The sequence below is a fragment of the Dipodomys merriami genome, unplaced genomic scaffold (assembly GCF_024711535.1).
Source record: "Dipodomys merriami isolate MVZ:Mamm:240054 unplaced genomic scaffold, mDipMer1.0.p SCAF_13, whole genome shotgun sequence".
NCBI lineage: Eukaryota > Metazoa > Chordata > Mammalia > Rodentia > Heteromyidae > Dipodomys > Dipodomys merriami.
Window position 1 is genome coordinate 34,439,389 of NW_027202604.1, and position 18,786 is coordinate 34,458,174.

Here is an 18,786-nt window from a genome sequence, read left to right on the forward strand (position 1 = left end):
AAAGAAAGAATTCAGTATCTCTGAAAGAGAAATTAGCTTCCAGAGAAGTGGTGCACGGATCCTGGGTTGATAACCTGCATCAGGGGCTAACTGTGACCTTGGGCGGTGACATTACTGTTTATAATGCTGTGCATAATGGCTTACAGTTTCCAGGACACGTTCACAGTCATTTGATCCTAACAGTAACCAAGTACAAGTACAGTAGCTGCTGATTTCTGTGTGTATGTGAGAGAGAGAGGGAGAGAGAGAGCGCACGCCATGAGTTGAAGGAGCTGACTCATTCACTCCACTGTGTATACGCAGAAGTCACACCAGACTCCCCTCGGCTTCCAGGCCCCTCCTGGAGCTCTTGCTGCCGTGGCCGTGTCACAGGCCATCCCTGCGCTGTGCAGGTTCTGCGGAACACGGGATGAACACGGGATTTTCAGAGGCGCGGCAGCCATCTTCTAAATAAGACTTTTTTTTTTTTTTGAGCAATGTCACGTTTACAGAAAAATGGAGCAGAAAGTGCAGCCTGCCCCGGTGACCTTTTGTCTGCCTCCCTTCCCCCGTGTGCCCGCTTGTTAAAGTCTTGAATCACTGTGGTATACACGCGCGATACACAAATACTGGTCCACTGTTAGTTTTGAAGTCCATCGTTGACATCAGGGTCCATCTCAGTGTTGCACATTCTGTGCATCGGGAGGAATGTATGTCACAAACGTACTTTACAGTTTTAGGAACACTAAACCACTGCTCTGGAATCATCTGTGCCTCTTGTCCATCTCTTCCTCTCCCCCCCCCCATCCCACTCCTCCCCTATCCATCCTGCCCCCCTCCCCCATCCATCTTGTCCTCCTCCTGCTTGTGAATCCCATCCCCCTCACTCCTGTCCATCCCCTACCCCTCCCCTCCCCCATCCATCCCATCCCCCTTCTTCCCCTCCAGCCTTTCTCCCCTCTTGAGCCTCTGGTACCACTTACCATGTCCAAACTTCGGGGAGGGGGTGGTTGTTCATGATTTTTTCTAACATATAAATTTCAGTTGAGCATCATGATCAAGAGATTCTGGCTTGTTTGTTACTGTAGCCTCAGGGGGGAAATGAGCGTCGTTACCTAGGTCACCAAAGGGATACGTGAGTTCGAGTACACTGAGGGTCCTGCACCCTGCCTTTGCAAAGTTAGGTATCAGTGTCAGTCCTGCCCATCCTCTTCCTCCTCTGGAAAAAGGGCCATTCCCAAGGGATTGAGCACGTGGGAATGAAGGGTCCCCTTCCCCCCCCCCTCACTCCTGTCTTACTTTTGCTTGCTAAGAAAAACAGGAAGAAATGCAGCTGCCACTGGACTGAAAAGATGGTCTAGAATCTGCCTAGAGGAAGGAGCTGGTCCAGGCTCAGTGAGCCACAGCCCCTTTTATCTGGAACCCTCTTCTCATGACTCATAATTCTTTCACCCTCCGGCTCCCCTCCCCCCCAAAAACTTTTTTTTTTTTTTTTTTGGTCCGGTTGTGGGGCCTGAACTCTGGGCCTGAGCACTGTCCCTCAGCTCTTCAGCTCAAGGCTAGTGCTCTACCACTTGAGCCACAGCGCCACTTCCGGCTTTTTTCTTTTTGCTTATGTGGTGCTGAGGAATCGAACCCAGTGCCTCAGGCATGCAAGGCAAGTGCTCTACCACTGAGCCAACTTCCCAGCCCTTTTTTTTCTTTTTTTTTTTTTGCTGGTCATGGGGCCTGAACTCTGGGCCTGGGCGCTGTCCCTCAGCTCTTCAGCTCAAGGCTAGCGCTCTACCACTGGAGCCACAGCACCACTTCCGGCTTTTTCTGTTTATGTGGTGCTGAGGAATCGAACCCAGGGCCTCATGCTTGCAAGGCATGCACTCTACCGCTGAGCTACCTTCCCAGCCCCAACTATTTTTTTTTTTCTAGTGAGATTTATAGGCCATTAAAGTAACCGTGGATTCAGCCATTCACATCTGACTCTTTAGGAGATCAACTGAATTCCCTACCTGAGCAGACTCTGAGGAGTGATGGTTCTCAGGAGTCTTTCTTGGAACAGCCTCTTCAGTTGAACCTGGGAAGAAAAAAAAACCTCAGAATGATTAGCCTTTGCATCAGACCATCCAACACCTTTCTCTCGCACCCTTCCTCCCTCCCTCCTTCCTCCTCTTCCTCTTTGCCTCCCTCCCTCTCCCCCCCCCTTTCCAGTCAAGGACGTTGAAGAGGCTGGTCAGTGCCACCCCGGGGTGTAACACCTCAGCGTGTGCCTTTGCAGGGACTTTTCCAGCTTTACCTAGAAGAGCACTAAGCAGAACCTCGGGGCTTGTGGTCAGCCGGCTTCCGGCTGTGGCTTCAGTTAGTTTGTCTGCTCTGACAGAGGAAACCCTTGCAGTGACGGGAACAGCCCGGCCTGGCCGGATTGTAGCCGGACCAGGGCAGACAGTGCCTCATGACATTGGCATGTGAGATGCCAGTAGCAAGGAGAGTTAGGGAAGCTCCCAGGGGTTGTCTCAGACCCAGAGAGACAGATGCTCTGTGGCCCCACAATCCACGCCCCCCCCCGCCCACCTCAAACACGTACTCATCCCAAAAGAGTTCACGTACACACAAAATGTCTTAGTCAAAGATGAGGGTTTTTTTTCCCCAAAACTGCACTGAAGCCAAGACAGTGAGCCATAGTTTTGATCATGAATAGATTTTTTTTTTCTGGCACGATTATGCAAACACTGCCAGGCCTTCAGACTCAGGCTGGTGGAGAGCTGCGGGTGACAGGCTTTGCTGGAATAATTTAGCACTCAGACAAGCTCAGCATTTTCTAAGCAAGCCTTAGCTGAATAGAAAGTCACAGGATTTAGGTGTTCTCTCTCTCTGCTCCCACACTAGAGATTGGAATAGTCTAAACATTTTAATTTGGAGCTGTAGATTTTCTGTGCCGAGGCGAACCTGTTGGTGAGGAGCGTTACACCACACTGAATGAGCAGGATGCAAAACCAACTGGAAATTGAGAGAACAGTCTGGCTAGAACTGCTAATTAATTTTAACTACTGGGTAATTTGATATTTGACTTGACAGGCCAGATGATTATTTAATTAAAATACTGGCAGTGCTGCGTGCTGGTGGCTCACGCCTGTAATCCTAGCTCCTCTGGAGGCTGAGATCCAAGGATCATGGTTCAAAGCCAACCCAGGCAGAAAAGTCCATGGGACTATTATCGCCAGTGAACCACCACAAAGAAAACCGGAAGTAGAGCGATGGTTCAAGTGGTAGAGCACCAGCCCTGAGCCAAAAAGCTAAGGAAACAGTGCCCAGGCCATGAATTCAAGCCTCTAGTACTGGCACTAAAAAAATAATAATAAAATACTAGCAATAGCTAGGATCTCAAATTTGGGAGTCTACAGATTTCAGAGCAGGCTACCCAGGCTGCTTGGATTCTGTGTGGTGTGAGTTAGGAACTTGTGGGATCCTTCCTGCACCAGCTTTTCATTATGAGGAATTAAAGGAAGTGGCAGGGGTGACTGGTGAAACTCCAGTTCTTCTTTTGCTGTTCTTCCTTTGCATCTAAGGTCTCCTAGACCGTGGAGGATGAAGGCATCTTCCCAGGGTCAGAGTTTATGGCCCCGAGAGGCCTGTGACCTTTACAGGGGGAGGGGCAGGGGTTCTCTTGACCTCCTTACAGTTAACTGCAGTTTCATGCTTTACTCCAGGTCCTTGGGGTAGGGTGTGCAGGTGTTAGGTGTTCTCCCTTAGCTGTTTCTGCCCAAGGCTGGCGTCCTGCCACTTGAGCCACACCTCTACTTCTGCCTTTTTGGTACTACTTGGAGATAAGGGTCTCACAGACTTTTCTGCCTGGGCTAAACCTGCAGATAAGATCCTCAGATGCATTAACGCTGCCTATGTACTCCTCCCATAGAACCTGCATGTCCCAGGATACAGATGTGCGAGTATAGCCACACAAATCAAGGGAAAAGCATGTGGATTTCAGTCCTCTCCTTCACTACGGGAGCAGGTGGCGGCCTTGGTGACCAGTGGCCCCTTTCGCACAGTCAGCACTCACTGGCAACTCGTGTCTTGGAGCCAGAGCTTCTCCAGAGGCAAAGCCCACAGCCTGAGCCCTGCTCTAGACCATGGCCATAGGATAGTCCTTGAACTAATGTACTCTGCGGGCCGGACCGCATCCTTCTCCTCTTTGGATCTTCAGCGCTTGGCCCCGAGCTAGGCACAGAAACTATCAGGGCACTGGTGACTCGCACCTGTCACCCTAGCTACTTAGAAGGCCGAGATCTGAGAGCCACCGTTCAAAGCCAGCCCCAGGCAGGAAAGCCTACTAGACTGGTTATCTCCAATTAACCACCAAAAATTCAGAAATGGAGCTGTGGTTCAAGTGGTAGAGTGCTAGCGTTGAGCACAAAAACTCAGGGACAGTGCCCAGTCTCCTGAGTTCAAGACTCATACACATACACATACACATTCAGGAAGTGGAAGAAGCCTGCATTTTGTGTTTGTTCAGAGACAGTCCTTGCTGGGAGGAAGGGGTAGAAATCACACACGCCAGGAAAGAAGATGGAAATCTACCACAGAAAGCAATTCTCATTCTTACCTGTCATTATACAGTCATTTGTTATTAGGATTAGGAAGCCATACTGCTCCCTGAACTTTAAGCTGTGTGCAGACTCACGCATGGATCTTCTGGAATTTTCTGAGGACCTCATTCATGCAGTCTCCTTTGGAAATCTGCATTTCCTATTTTTATGGAGGGTCTGCTAAGCAAATGAACATAGGAGAGGTTGGAGAGCCAAGTTTCTGATGAATTCACTAACATTTTTAGGCTGCGCAGCATATATCCACACATCAATAATAAGTTACAACAGGTGAGTCCTTGTTCCTTGCTAGCTCTGTGTTCTGATGAGGCAGAACGTCCTCACCCCGGTCTCTCCTTTCCCTCTCTTTCCCGCCCCACCCCATGCTTTCCACTTCTGAGCCAGTCTCCCTCATCTCACCCCCAGCTCCAGCTCCTCCGCTGCTTCCTCCACCTCCGCCCCTTTGGCACCAGCAGAACCAAGAACTGACCGTGCTCGGGCCTGCCCCTTTCACAGAGAGGGTTCTAGACATCCAGTTGCTGGCAGTTGGTTCTGTCTTTTAATGGTCCTCTCCACTGCTGTGTAGCATGCTTGTTTTCTTTCTTTCTAGATCTCCACTCCTCAACTAAGGAGCCCTGTCTCCTTTTAGGTATCCAAGCCATTTCTCCCTTCAAGATGTCCGGGAGGCAGCGACCGGGGCTGTCTTGGAGGCTCATGCTCATATCTTGCACTGAGATACCATTCTATCTTTCTGTTGTATCCCATGAGCCAAGCATGTGGAGATCCAGAAGGATCTGTAAAATTTGTTACATTTTTTAAAAATACTTTCAAGGCTTATACTTCTTACGTGAATTCAAGTTAAGCATTAAATATCCCCAGTTATCCTCGGTTATAACTTACAATTGGCAAGCACTAGATAATTCTCAGGATCTCCTATAGAAAACAGCCACTCACTGGGTGTAGGTGCTCATGCCTGTAATCCTAACTACTCAGGAGGCTGATCTGAGCATTAGTGTTCGAAGCCAGCCCGGGCAGGAAAGTCTATCAGACCCTTATCTCCAATTATGACCAAAAAGCTGGAAGTGGAGCTGTGGCTCAAGTGATAGAGTGCTAGCTTTTGGCTAAACAGCTCAAGGACAGTGCCCAGACCCTGAGTACAAGCGCCAGGACTGGCCAAAAAAAAGAAAGTAGTCATTAGTCTGACCTCTACCCCGGGGGCCACGTCACTCTCCCTTTCGAAGCCTCGGTTTGCTTGCATTGTGCACACGGAGGTGGCACGCAGGGGTAAGACAGCGGATGGGCACATTCTGTCATATCTTAATGGGTGGTGTGCCCGGAGGCTCTACAGAGTCAGACAGTGCAAATGGACTTCTTGGTCTTTCCTCCTCAGTGTGTTCCCCCGACATTTCTAACAGTCCACAGTGGGTATCTAGGGCCTCTGACAGCTGGGGTTGGCCTTCCCTGGGTGTGCAGCTTTGAGTGTTGACTGCCGGATTGGTCGTCATTGTCTCCTCCTCTCACAGGGGCTGGTTAGCCTAGTGGCAGGGGCTGTTCACCCCTGTCAGCCCCTCCGCGATGCTGCCTTCTGGAACACTGGGCATCACATACTCTTGATCATGGGGATATTATTCTCTTGGTGGGCAGATAGATGGACAATGAATCTAACCAGTGCTAGGTCAACTGCGGCTTTATAGTAGAGAGCTGGTGACTTCTCTAGCAAAGAAACACTTCAGAATTTTTTTATTTGTATTTATTTATTTAGTCAGTCGTGGGGCTTGAACTCTGGACCTTGGCACTGTCCCTCAGCTCTTCAGCTCAAGGTGAACACTCTACCATTTGAGCCACAGCGCCACTTCCAGCTTTCTGGTGGTTTATTGGGGTTCAGAGTCTCATGGACTTTCCTGTCCGGGCTGGCTTTGAACTGTGATCCTCAGATCTCGGCCTCTGAGAGCTAGGATGACAGGCCCGACTCACCAGTGCCCACTGCAGATGTATAAGGCAGCCTCTTAAACATGGGCTATTTTGTTGAATGATTTTTTTGCCCATGACTCTGCGGGCACAGGCTAGAAGTCATATGCCAGTCAAGCGCTTCTCTCCATTCGGGAGGATAGGAACTGCATTTGTCCTCCAGTAGTGGCTGCAGACTACTCAGGCCACTGTTTAAGCCTAGATGATCAGGGTCCATGCAGGAATGAATCCATCCCTGTATCCTTCCAACCTTCCGCTCAGGGGATTGAGTATCTGCCAGCACTGCCTCCCAGGAGGCAGTGGAGCAGTGCGCTCCCGGAGTTGGTGCGCCCTCCTGGCGTCTTACTCAGTTGCTCTCAAGTCCACGTGATGCCCCAGTGAAAGGTGGTTTGCCCTCTGAAATTTTGTGTAACTGGTTCTTCTACCTTACGCGATTGCCTTGGGTCAGAACAGCTGAATGAGCTCACTCGATGTGTGATATTTAGGCTCATGGAATTTTGGCTTTTTATGTTAACTATGCTGATGCCTTCTATTAGAAACAGCAGAGGTTGGGAAACTCTGGCCATGGGCCAAAGCCGGTCTGCCACCGCCATTTTGAAATGCTTCATTAGAATATTTCACATCTATTTCCTTATATATTACCGGGCAGAGGCGGGGGGGGCGGGGTATATACTAGCCTAGTAGTTGTTTAGTTGTAACAGAGACCAGATGGTCCTTAAAGCCAAAAATATTTACCTCCAGAAAATATTGACTGTACTAATATACTAATGTGGCTGACTCATAAGATGCATAACATGACAATACTACTTTCTCTGTGTGTGGTCCAGCAATGAGGTCCAGGTGAGAATGATAGCAAACAGATCTAGAATGAATCCCTTTTTGTCCCTGGCTCCTGTTGCTTAGACTTCGCTTACAGTGAGAAATACTGTTCACATGTATAGTAATGGCATCAGAAGGGCTGACTTGTACTAGTGGACAACATCCACCCAGACAGAGTGCCGGTGTGCACTAGCTAAAAGCTGGGGACACGGTTAAGGAGCCCACTCCTCATTTTTGGCCCCTTAACAACCCCTTCACCCACACAAACTCATAGACACACACACCTCTTAATGCCAGAACACAGAGCCTTCAGCTTCGTTTTACTGCCAGTATCTGTACATAGCTTATCTAGAGTAGGGTTTTGTAAAATACACAACATGAGTACTGACACAGGCTGATTCGGAGACAGAGCGCAGGATGGGGGTCGCCCCGGGTACCCGACGGGGCGGGAGCCTCACTGGGGAAGATGAAAAACACACCGCTGAACCTGTGCACCTAAAAATGGCTGCCTTCACATTGCCTGTTTCACCCAAACGTAAGGCAGAGCTCGTCAGCCATGAAAGTCATTTGCAAAGGTCAGAGCCGCAGTGGCAGTAGTCAAAGTTGCCGCTGGGACTCTAACTTGAAAACCCATTTTCCCCCCTGTATTTAATTTTATAGTGAGTTCCTCTTCTAAGAACTAAGAATTTGGGGGGGGATGAGGTGCTGAAAGTGTGGCTAGAACGACAGCAGAGCAAACAGGCCGACGCAGATCATGAGGCCCTGAGTTCAAACCCTAGGACTGTGAAACAAAAACCAACGTTCAGGAGGGGGCAGGCGTGACACTGACCAAGATGCACCACACACACAAGTGGACATGTTTCAGTGCCGTGAAACCCCTTCGGACAATGTTTCTAAATAGGCCAGGGCGGGGCGGGGGAAGAGGGGGCAGGAAAGAATTAAGGGCTCCGTTATGTTACAACTAAAAAGATTGTTGTTAAATGGTCAAAAAATAGAACAGTAACTGCGACAGAGGCAATGTCATGAGGGATGTCACTTGGGAAAGTCACACGGTGAAGGCTTTCCTGCCTCTGCCCTATTAGAAATAATTCTCACTGGGCGCCGGTGGCTCACACTGAGGCTGAGATCTGAGGATCACGGTTCAGAGCCAGCCCCTGTGGGAAAGTCCATGAGACCCTGATCTCCAATGAACCACCAGAAAACTGGAAGTGGCGCTGTGGCTCAAGCGGCAGAGCGCTCACCCTGAGCTGAAGAGCTGAGGGACAGCGTCCAGGCCCAGAGTTCAAGCCCCATGACTTGACCAAAAGAAGAACACTCACCCTCGCTCTCCCCTGTGGGTTCCAGGAAAGGAACCTGGACTGGTTCCCCAGGATGCGGGCCATGTCCTTGGTGAGCAGTGACTCGGAGGGAGAGCAAAACGAGCTGCGGAACCTGCAGGAGAAGCTGGAGTCCACCATGAAGCTGGTCACCAATCTCTCTGGCCAACTGTCGGAACTGAAGGACCAGGTAAGGAAGAGGGGGAGTCCTACCCCCCCACCCCCCACCCCTCCCACCCCCCGCACAAACACTCACCACCACCACGCACCACAAAAACCCCACGAGAGGGGAAAATGAGTCATGCTTGTGTGATCGTGTGCACCTGGACAGAAGGACAGATGCCACCCGCCAGCCAGTCCCTCCATCTCCCTCCCCCGCCCCGTTCAGGGACTCTTTTCAGTGTTGCTGGGGACACGGTGTGGATGTGAGAAACAAAACCAAAAATAAGCGAGGAAATGCAAACTACTTCAGTGAAGTGCTGAACCAGAAAGAAAAAACACAAGTGCATCAAGCTAGACCCTGTTTTACTTTAGTCACAGATGAGATTAAAAGTTACTTGCTTCATCATCCTCAGACTGGTTGAAATCTCACCGGGTTATTTTTAAAATTCAGTATCCTAGGGATAAACCATAGTCCTGGGGAAAGTCCTTTTGGCCTAATTCACTTGTCAAAAAGCGTACTGAGTTGCTGCCAGAAGAGAGGCATCGGGCCAGGTGCTTGGCCGGAAACAGGCATCAGTAAGAGAAGGCAGTCCCTGCCTTCCCAGAGTCTGAGGCTGCAGAGAGGCCACTCGCGCTCACCCTGACCCCTACCCGCACAGCCAGGGCTGTGCCCCTTGACCGAGGTTGGGGCGGGGCAGCGGGCAGGTGTGTACTGAACCTGATACATTTCATCCCCCTTCGATGCACTTCACATGAACACACCGCAGACCTCGGGTGGTTCCCTAGCAACAGGACGCTGCTGTTCCCAGTCAAGGACTAGAACCCAGGATGGGGGGTGGGACCTGAGCTTGGCTTCCTGTGGCCAACTGGATCATCATGTACAGATGGGTACAATTCAGCATTTTTATATGAGCTTCCGGAAGCTTTATAATCAACTCCATAGATGAGATTATAAATTTTGCTCAGCAGTAGATCCCAGGCAAGCCTGCCGGGAGGTAAATTGCAAGGTGCACGCACAGGTGATTTATGACTCTTGCGTACAGTATCAATCCCGAAGACCTCCTCCACAATATTGGAGATGGTTTACAGAACATTTTTAATAAGCCTTCTTTTGAGTTATATTTATTTTCCAACTAAATTATTCCTAACTGTGCCCTAAGACACCATTTGATGCGCAAGTTCTTTTCTCTCACGTGTCCTGAGATGCAAACGAGAACAGACTAATGAGCAAAGAAGGCTTAATTGATGAAGGCTGTCCACAGCCCAGAGCTTGGTAGCCACCCAAAATGAATAATAACCAGAATAAGTAAAACTAATAAAGATCTAACAAGATTAGTTTGCTTATTACCTTTTTTGCCCTGCTGTGAAACGTTTGACAAATGCTCTACCCGGCCAGACTGACGTATGAGTTCATCGGCCGCTGCAGCTGCCTCTGCCCGTGAGCCTGAGAGCGGCCCACGTTGGGTTTCTTCCTCAGTTAGCTGTGGTATTAAGAGGCTCGGTTACATCAGATGCTTTAAATTAGGTGTCAAAAAAACAAAATGTGATGACTCTGATCTACAGCAGACTTAAATTAAGGAGCTACTCAGATCTCCACAAAGACTGGGGCCATTCTTCAGAGAAATCATCTGTGCTTCTGGCCCATGACACCAAAACTGCAGCGGCCGTAGCCCAGCAGCCCACGCAGGCCCCTGGCCACACACCGGTCCAGGATCGGTCGTGACTGCTGCTCAGCAGCACATCTGGAAGTTCTGGAGGGGGTATCTCTGTTAAGATGAGCGATTGGGCACTTCCTTAAAATAAGTCCAAAACAACTGTGTTTGGGATATTGCATGGAAGTAAAACGAAGCCAGCCCCTTTCTCCAGCCCCTGTTTTTGTTGTTTTGGGGTTTTTTGTGGGTTTTGTTGGTGGTGGTGGTGGTGGTCGTCGTGGGGCTTGAACTCTGGGCCTGTGCTCTGTCCCTGAGCCCTTCAGCTCAAGGCTAGTGCTCTACCACTTTTAGCCACAGCACCACTTCTGGTTTTCTGGTAGTTTGTTGGAGAAAAGAGTCTCTTGGGGACTTTTCTGCCTGGACTGGCTTTGGACCGCAGTCCTCAGATCTCAGCCTCCTGAGTAGCTAGGGTTACAGGCGTGAGCCAGCAGCGCCCAGCTCAGGCTCTGTTGAAGATCCCTGGCCTCCCAGAGTCTCTTGGGCTGAGTTGTTCTGAGCATGATTCTTAAACTGCCTTAAGACTCACTTTGCAAACCAGTGAGCCCCATCCCGGGACTGAACAGAGCTCTATAGCTAGAGGCAGTCTTGACCCCACCGTGGAGCCCTCTTACTCAACCCCTTGTTTTCTAGATGAAGATGCACAGAGGTCATAGGAAACGTTTGCAGCTTCACATGACGGCACCACAGTGGGGGTCCTACCCCCCCCCACGCAGTGTGGGGTTGCTTTTATGTGGTACATGTGTTTTGTCACGTGGTGTGTGTTATTTTGTCACTGTACTGTTTGCCTTTCATGGTTGACTGTTAGTTTTTTTTTTTTTTTAAGTTCTTACTCATTTTTTTTTTTTAAATAAAGCTTTGATCGCTTCAGAAGTCATGCGCTTACAAGGCCTCCAGGCCTCTTCCCCCCACCCCACACACACACACACACAGCAGAGCGTAGTACAGGCTCAGCATTTATCAAATTCAAGGTAGACGTGTTCCTGTTAAGCCAAGATTTTGGCTTAAAATTTGATGAAGTAGGCACTAAGATATATTTACTCACATTCGAATCAATATGGTTTAAACTGCTTGGTTCCAGCCCCGTTTGTATTTTTGTCATCTGTCTGTCTGTCTGTTTAAAAGTTGGTAGTTAGAAGCACTCCTGAGAAAAACTCTTCCCCTGTGAATGATGTTTAAATTGAGCCTTTTTTTTTTTCTTGGAAGCTATTATAGGCGACAAAGAAGTGTGAAGAGCACTAGTACATTCTCAAGCACTTTTACCAGGATTGATTTAGTTGAGTTCCAGTGTGCCCAGAATGACAGGATAATTACGCTCCAGCTGCTGGGGGGGTGGGGGGAGGTGGGTTCTACTCAAGAAGTTAGCCAGGGCTCTCCTTTAAAGATGGTGTTACTTCTAACACATAGTGCATTTGCTGGAGAATCAACTTGTTGAATAGATGTGAGTTTTATTGTGTCTGGTGTTACAAGACTCATAAAGACTTCTTAAACGGTTACATATAACAAGTCACACAGATCTGTTAGAGAAATACTGCGTCTGAGCAGTAATTGTGGGGCTTCCTGTACTATGGAGGGGAAAATATTAGAGAGAAAAAAGCCCCACACATGATTAACGAACAAGAAACTCTAACCACTGATTTTTTTTAAAAAACAATTTTATGAAAGAATGCCATTCACTGGTCTAAAAAAAAAGCTGGAAAATAAAAATTGCTTCATTACTTAGATATTTGGTAGATTTCTTCTGCCCCCAAAACTGATGATAGAACAATGGTTGTGTAAATCTGGATGACTTTAGTTTTAATCCTCACTGTTACTGAGGTCTTTGGTGGTTGTTATCTTATACTTCCCATTGGGGGAGAAAAAGTTCTTGAGAAGAGGGTATAAGTAAAAACATGGGCAGCAGTGTCACTTTTTTCTGTAATTGTCGAGAATAGTTGGTTAGGAGCCCAGTGCCAGTGGTTCACACCTGTAATCCTAGCTACTCAGGAGGCTGAGATCTGAGGATTGAAGTTCAGAGCCATCCCAGGCAGGAAAGTTCATGAGACTCTTATCTCCCAATTAACCACCAGAAAACTGGAAGTGGCTCAAAGTGGTAGAGTGCTCATCTTGAACTAAAGAGCTGAGGGATAGTGCCCAGGCCCAGAGTTCAAGCCCCACGACTGACCAAAAAGAAAAAGGGATAGTTGGTTAGAATTACTAATGATGCATCTCATCCTCAAGTTTCCTCTACTAAGAGATTCTGAATACAAAATGTGATTCTCTTACATCCTTATTCCAAGGAGGAGACCTAATGTAAGAACTTACTATTTCTTTGCATGTTTCCTTTATAATGCAAAAGAGCAAATACCAAGCAAAGGCTTCACTTTCTTGAAAATGTGACTGGCTTTCTGTAAGACAGCGAACCTTATCTGTTGTTGCCAGGAATAAAAAGTGCTTGACAAATCCAGATCCTATTAGCATGTTGCACTTTTCATGCAAGAGGGTGATCGATCCCATTAACTGGAGAGTGGAATATCCGAGAGACCTCACCGAATGCTGTTCACATTCTTTTCCCTGTGGTGGGACCACAAAAGAATACCAGGGCAACATCTGGAGAGTAGGCAGTTGGTTCAGTGTGAGACTTGGAGTGAGGAAGTCGTTATGCGCCAATAATCCCACCAACAGGTAGCCTTTGAGCTGGTGGAGAAATGCAGTAGGGGCTTCCCAGGAGAGGAATTGGCATGAGCAAAGGCATGACAATGCATGGCATGCTCAAGGAATGGCAGAATGTTCTGGTTAACTCACTTCTTCCTTTCAACCAACACTTGGAAAACCACACATTTTGCCAAACACTATACTAGGTATGGAGATACAAGAACAAGGAGGACCTAGTCTCTGCCTTCTACAACTTGGAGATGAGTAAAGAGGAGATGAGTGGAGTTGAATCCATAGTGTGTTACACACTCATGGCCTGTGGGCAGGACGGAAAGGGAGTGGGCTATTAGCATGCACATAGAAGGAGGCGAGTTGAATCTTTACGCTACAACCTTCTCAGAGGTTCTAGGGCTAGAGTTTGGTTTCAGGGCTCGCCGGGTATGAGAGAACATTAGAAAACACCTCTAAAAGTCTAAACCATATCCATGTTTTCCTATTAAGTCAGCATATTTGTATTCAAGAGAGGCTTTTGTTTTATTTTTCTCAGTATTTCAGGGTCATCATCTGTGCATGACCACTTTTATAGGGCTGTAAAATAATTCTGATTGCTAGAGTTTCCTTAGGATTTAGAATCTAAATAACCAGGACCTTACTGTGTGTCTGCCTTGAACACAGATTTTCAAAGACTGGTAAGGTTTCTCGTAAGCCATATTGTGGTGTTCGTGTGCTGTCGATGAACTTTATTTTCTGTGCCAGCCTATAAGCTCTTAAAGGCTGAGTTAGTAGATTAAATTTTGCTCACTTGTGCTCAGTGCCGACTGTTTCCGTGCAAGAGCTCTCGGATGTTTAGCTGCATCTGATTTGTAAAGCTACACATATTCTTTGCTTCTTGTTCAGACTGCAGTCAGAAGGAGGCATTACAGACACTCCAGCTGCTCTCTCTATGTGTACAGACAGGAAGAACAGCGTGGCACCCACTGTCCGCCCCAGCCAAGCGGAACTCTGAGGGCTTTTAATCCACTGCAACGCAGACATTTCACCCTACTCACACTGGAAGTGCCAGTGTTCAGATTTTGAATGCAGTTACTTTATACAATGATTCTGATGAATATTGTTACGGAGTCAAATTTTGTTGCACATGTCCAGAAAGAATGCTATATGAAATTCTGCTAAGGATGTGCTCTGATCATTATAGATATGTAGGTCATAGAAACAGACAGTAATGATGCCCTAGAGTGAGATGAATAGAGATGGATGGAGGGATGAGAGAGTAGATAGACTATGTGTGCACTGATTCACACATACAGTCAGGTTTGGGCTAATAATGCCTGAAATAATGAGACTATGCAGGAGAGATGGAAACCTCAGTAGCCAGGAACGATGGCCTTGGTTCATTGGTCAGATTTTGTCCTTAGAATTTTTGGGTTTTGTTTTTGTTCCCTCACCACTTATTGGATGATAACTAGATGGCAGAGGGACACAAATACTTTAGACATTGCCCAATTCCTTCTCCTTTTACCGGTCACTTAAGTCACAACAGCAGCTTGCATGACTGCCATCCTAAAGGCCAAGCGATCAAAATGGGATCAAACAAATTGGGCCTCTTGTATCCTCAGCTGCAGACGGCCTTCTCCAGCCCTCCCTCTTTCATAGGACAAAAAGGGTTTGTGTACCCCAGTGCTTTCTTTTAAGCGCTTAAGTAGACAAAACTATATCCACAGTGACCCTGGTCTGAAAAGCTCCCCCAAAGAACAGTGGTCCTCACAGCTAAGACCCGAGCGGGCAGCATCTTCACCATCCAGGAGCTTGTTAGAAAGGCAGACTCCTGGGCCCCATCTTGGGACCCGTTGTGAGTCCTCTCATCTGTACTTTAGCCTCCAGGTGACTGCAGTGTATGGTGAAGTTTAAGTACCTTTTTTTTTTCTGGGGAAAACAGAAGCAAAATTGAATAGGTACTAGGTGCTTGAAATCATGAAGGACCAAAGAACGGGCCACTAATTTCATCACTGGGGAGGGAGCTGTGGGATTGGGGTGGGAGGAAGGGGGGAACAGGATGGTGGGTAGAAAGCCAGCCTGAAAAGTGAAGCGAGAATGGTGAAGAAGGTAGCGGGTGATGGCTGCGGGGATTGGAGCTCCTCTCAAACTAGAGGAGCTACAGGAAGCGCAAGCACGGGGGAAGTCTTCGGGTTGAGAGAGCTCAGAAGTGCACTTTGATAGGATGTGAAGCTCAAGATGGCTGCCGTTGACTTGTATTGGATTCCCTCTCAAGATGGAGGGTTGGGGAAAAGGAGGCTCTGGCTGAATGGCAGTAAGCTGAGTGAGGGCCTGGCCTGAGCATCATGGTGGCTTATCCCCCTCCCTCCCCCTGCCCTGCCACCTGCCACTCCCCGAGGGAGGCGCAGAGGCCGCGGGCCCGCCCTCCCACAGGTCCCTGCAGAAACGCTTCAGGAAAAGCTTCCTTATGGAAATAGTCAACCCCTGTCCAGCTTTTCATCTTCATTACAAAAGGAAAAGCATTTTTACTAGAGCTTCAAAATAGCTTCTTAACGTGGAGGCTTTGGAAAAAGAAAAACAAAAAAACCACGCCACCTTGGAGTTGCAGCTGGCCAAGTCGCTCCTGTGTTAGGTTCTCTCACTGTTTTGAACCAAAACTTGTTTCCGTGAAAACCGAGATGTCTGCATCTTCCCCGCCATGGAAGTGAGCAGCACCCCTCGGTCCTGTCAGCTGTAGCCAGGAGACAGGAAGTGCCGCCCCTAAATAAGGAAACAGACTTTGAGCCGGTAAATGACACACCATAAGGAAATAGTCTCATCCCAAGCCCACATTCTTTCTTAGGCCTCTACCCTTCCCCTGACTCCTCTCAGTTTAGGGAACCAGAACCCCAGGCAAGGAACCGTTAGCCACTTGCGTACTGTCTCACCCCCTGTATACTTCACACACCCTTTTTATCCTAACTGACTTACATATCAGCCTCAGAGCCAGAGCCAGGAGTAACTGAGTGAAGCAAAGTCTTGATGCAGGGAATTAAGTACCCTCAAATACATGCAAAACATTCAGAGCAGAGATACAAGAACACCCTTAGCTCCACAGCCAAAAAAAGAACTACTCTCTTGCTAAGGGCTATGAAAGCACTTGTTCTGAGAACCTGCCTTCAGGAAATTTCCATCTCTATGACTGGCAAGGAACAGGCGGCACTGGAGGCCAGCACATGGTGTACAGCATCTAGTCATTCTGGACCTTGGGGAGATGTAATGGAGACTTCTCATCTTCCACGGGGAACAAGGTACCCAGCACCAGTGGCTCACATCTGGAGTCCTAGTTACACAGGAGGCTGAGAGCTCTGAGGATCACTGGTCAAAGCCAGACTAGGCGGGAAAGTATGTGAGACTCTTAACCTCCAGTCACCCACCAAAAAGCCAGAAGTAGAGCTGTGACTCAAGCGGTAGAGTGCCTGAGTTCAAGCCCTAGGATCACACAAGGAAGATCTATAAAAATAGAGAACTAGATGGGTTTTTTTCCCCCATCTAACCACCCATCAAAGCAGCACTGGCAGGAAGCAGCCCGAGCTCCTAACGGAAGTGGGCACAATCTCCTCTAAACACACAGCTTTCCTGATAGCAGGCCGTGTGGACACTTTTCCTCCCGAGCCACCATTTTCCAATGGGTCATTTGGAAATGGTTTGGGGAAACAATGAAGAATCCCCATGCTTGTCCTGTTCCGTTGTTTCGTTATGAAACAAGTAGCAGCGGTACTTCTGAATGTCACGTTGCATGAAGAGGCCACAGAATCCCCCATCCCGCTTAGGAAGACCCTGTGTTGGAAGTTCTGTGTGTTTGAGATGGTGACAGGACTCGTATTTGTAGAAAGTGGGTTTCAGTACCAACCCTAACCACAGAGTTTAGTCAATCTATGGTTCAGCATATGAGCTGACGCACAGGAAGTATCTAGGTCTCATGATGAAACTTTTTAACTTTCCAGATGACAGAACAGAGGAAGCAGAAACAAAGAATTGGCCTTCTAGGACATCCTCCTCACATGAATGTCAACCCACAGCAGCCGGCCTAAGCAGATGCACTACAGGAGTGGTATTTACCCTTTTCAGTTATCAGCGGTGTGGGTGCGGCTAATCACTTCTGATTTCAGCCACCGAGGTTGCGTCCACACTTAGTACATTTGTAAATACTCAGTTTTTCTACCGTATGTATATGATTGCTACTCTAAAGGTTTGGATATATGTATTGTAAGTAGATTTGTTGGCATGATGACTTTTCATTTGTGCCAAAAAAAAATATATATATATATATTTTAAAAAATGCCTTTCTTGGAAGGACTAAAGAAAGCATCTGATTTGCACTTGAACCAGATTATTGACTTAAAAGTATACGACATGTATTTTGTATTTAAAAAACTAGTATAGCCAGTATTTATGTCATTTATATATATATACATATATACAAAACTGTGCAATATGAATTATGTAATCACGACAAATTTGTAACTCCCGCATACCCTAATAAGGGAGTGTCCATCTTTGAAGCTGGTGTGTGAATACTATGTAATAAATGGTTAAATATCGAATGATGCTGCTGCCAGAATTATATTAATAGTGAGTTTCAGGCCCTTGGGCATCCCATACCATGTAATTATCCTATGGTGATGCTTTTTCTCCTTGCTAGTAGCATCCGTGCCTCTGTCTCTTAGTGACATGCGCCAAGTCTCGAAACTGTACAATCAACATTCATTTTAAAGAAAAACAACCTTAGTTTCAAGGATACTTTTAAGCTTCTAAATCTATCATTTAAACTACATCTTTAAGTAAGAGCCATATTAGAGGCTCACACTTTAGCTTGTGAAGACTTTAGTGAACTCTTTTTTTAAAGGGAACCTTTTAAGTATTGTTTGAGATAACTGAGAATTTGTTGGCCAACCCAGTATCACGTCCAGGGTGAATTTAGATGTCATGTTCTGAGGAAATAAGGTAACACCGATGGTGGTTTCCAGGTTCTTTAGTCCAAACAGTAGAGTTGTATTTTCCTTCATCGGAACCATCTGGCTACCGCGGCGAAGTATGAAAAATCTGTGCATCCATGTGAAGTTGAGATCGGAGCTGTCCCCTGAGAATCCGTACTTGAACACTGAACACTGACATACATGGACCTCTTGTGAAAGAGCCGCGCTTTGGCTTTATTCCTTCATCACCGAGTTCTTGTCTGGATGGATGAGAGGGGTGAGGGAACTCTGCTACCTAGTTTTGTACCTGGGTCTCATTTTACTCCAGAGCCTCTCTGCAAAAAATAAAAATAAAAATAAAAAAAGTTTCAACACGTATCAATAGCAGATTTCTGAACTGAGAGTCAAGTTTGTAAATGCATATATAAAAATATTTAATAAATGATGCAGAATAATAAAAGTGGCTGATGGGTTTCATTTGTCATTTCTTCGGGACTGCAAAGATATTCCAGTTACTTAACTTGCCTCAGGACTAATTTAAACTACAGCTAATTTGGTGATCAGGTTGGTTCAGAAAATGCTGAACCCCGATTATTAGGAGAAATAAATAAATAAGTATTGTTATGGTAACTCCGATGAAAACCACTGGAAAAGCATTTCAGGGATGGGGGAGAGC

At 47.3% G+C, this 18,786-nt stretch overlaps 1 protein-coding gene and 1 long non-coding RNA gene across 2 annotated transcripts in view; one reads left to right on the forward strand and one right to left on the reverse strand.

The window, feature by feature from the left end:
* The window catches only part of Itpr1 (inositol 1,4,5-trisphosphate receptor type 1), a 297,390-nt gene extending 278,820 nt beyond the window's left edge, over positions 1-18,570 (forward strand). The window contains exons 61-62 of the mRNA XM_070018999.1: positions 8,682-8,843; positions 17,139-18,570. Of these exons, the coding sequence (XP_069875100.1) occupies positions 8,682-8,843; positions 17,139-17,225 (249 nt within the window). The 3' untranslated portion in view covers positions 17,226-18,570. The remainder of the gene's footprint in view (positions 1-8,681; positions 8,844-17,138) is intronic.
* Positions 470-2,061, reverse strand: LOC138824768 (uncharacterized). Its single transcript, XR_011371180.1, has 3 exons — positions 1,983-2,061; positions 963-1,094; positions 470-671 (listed from the first exon to the last, which is right to left on the reverse strand). It is a non-coding gene; the product is annotated as an uncharacterized lncRNA (long non-coding RNA).
* Positions 18,571-18,786: the final 216 nt, after the last annotated feature.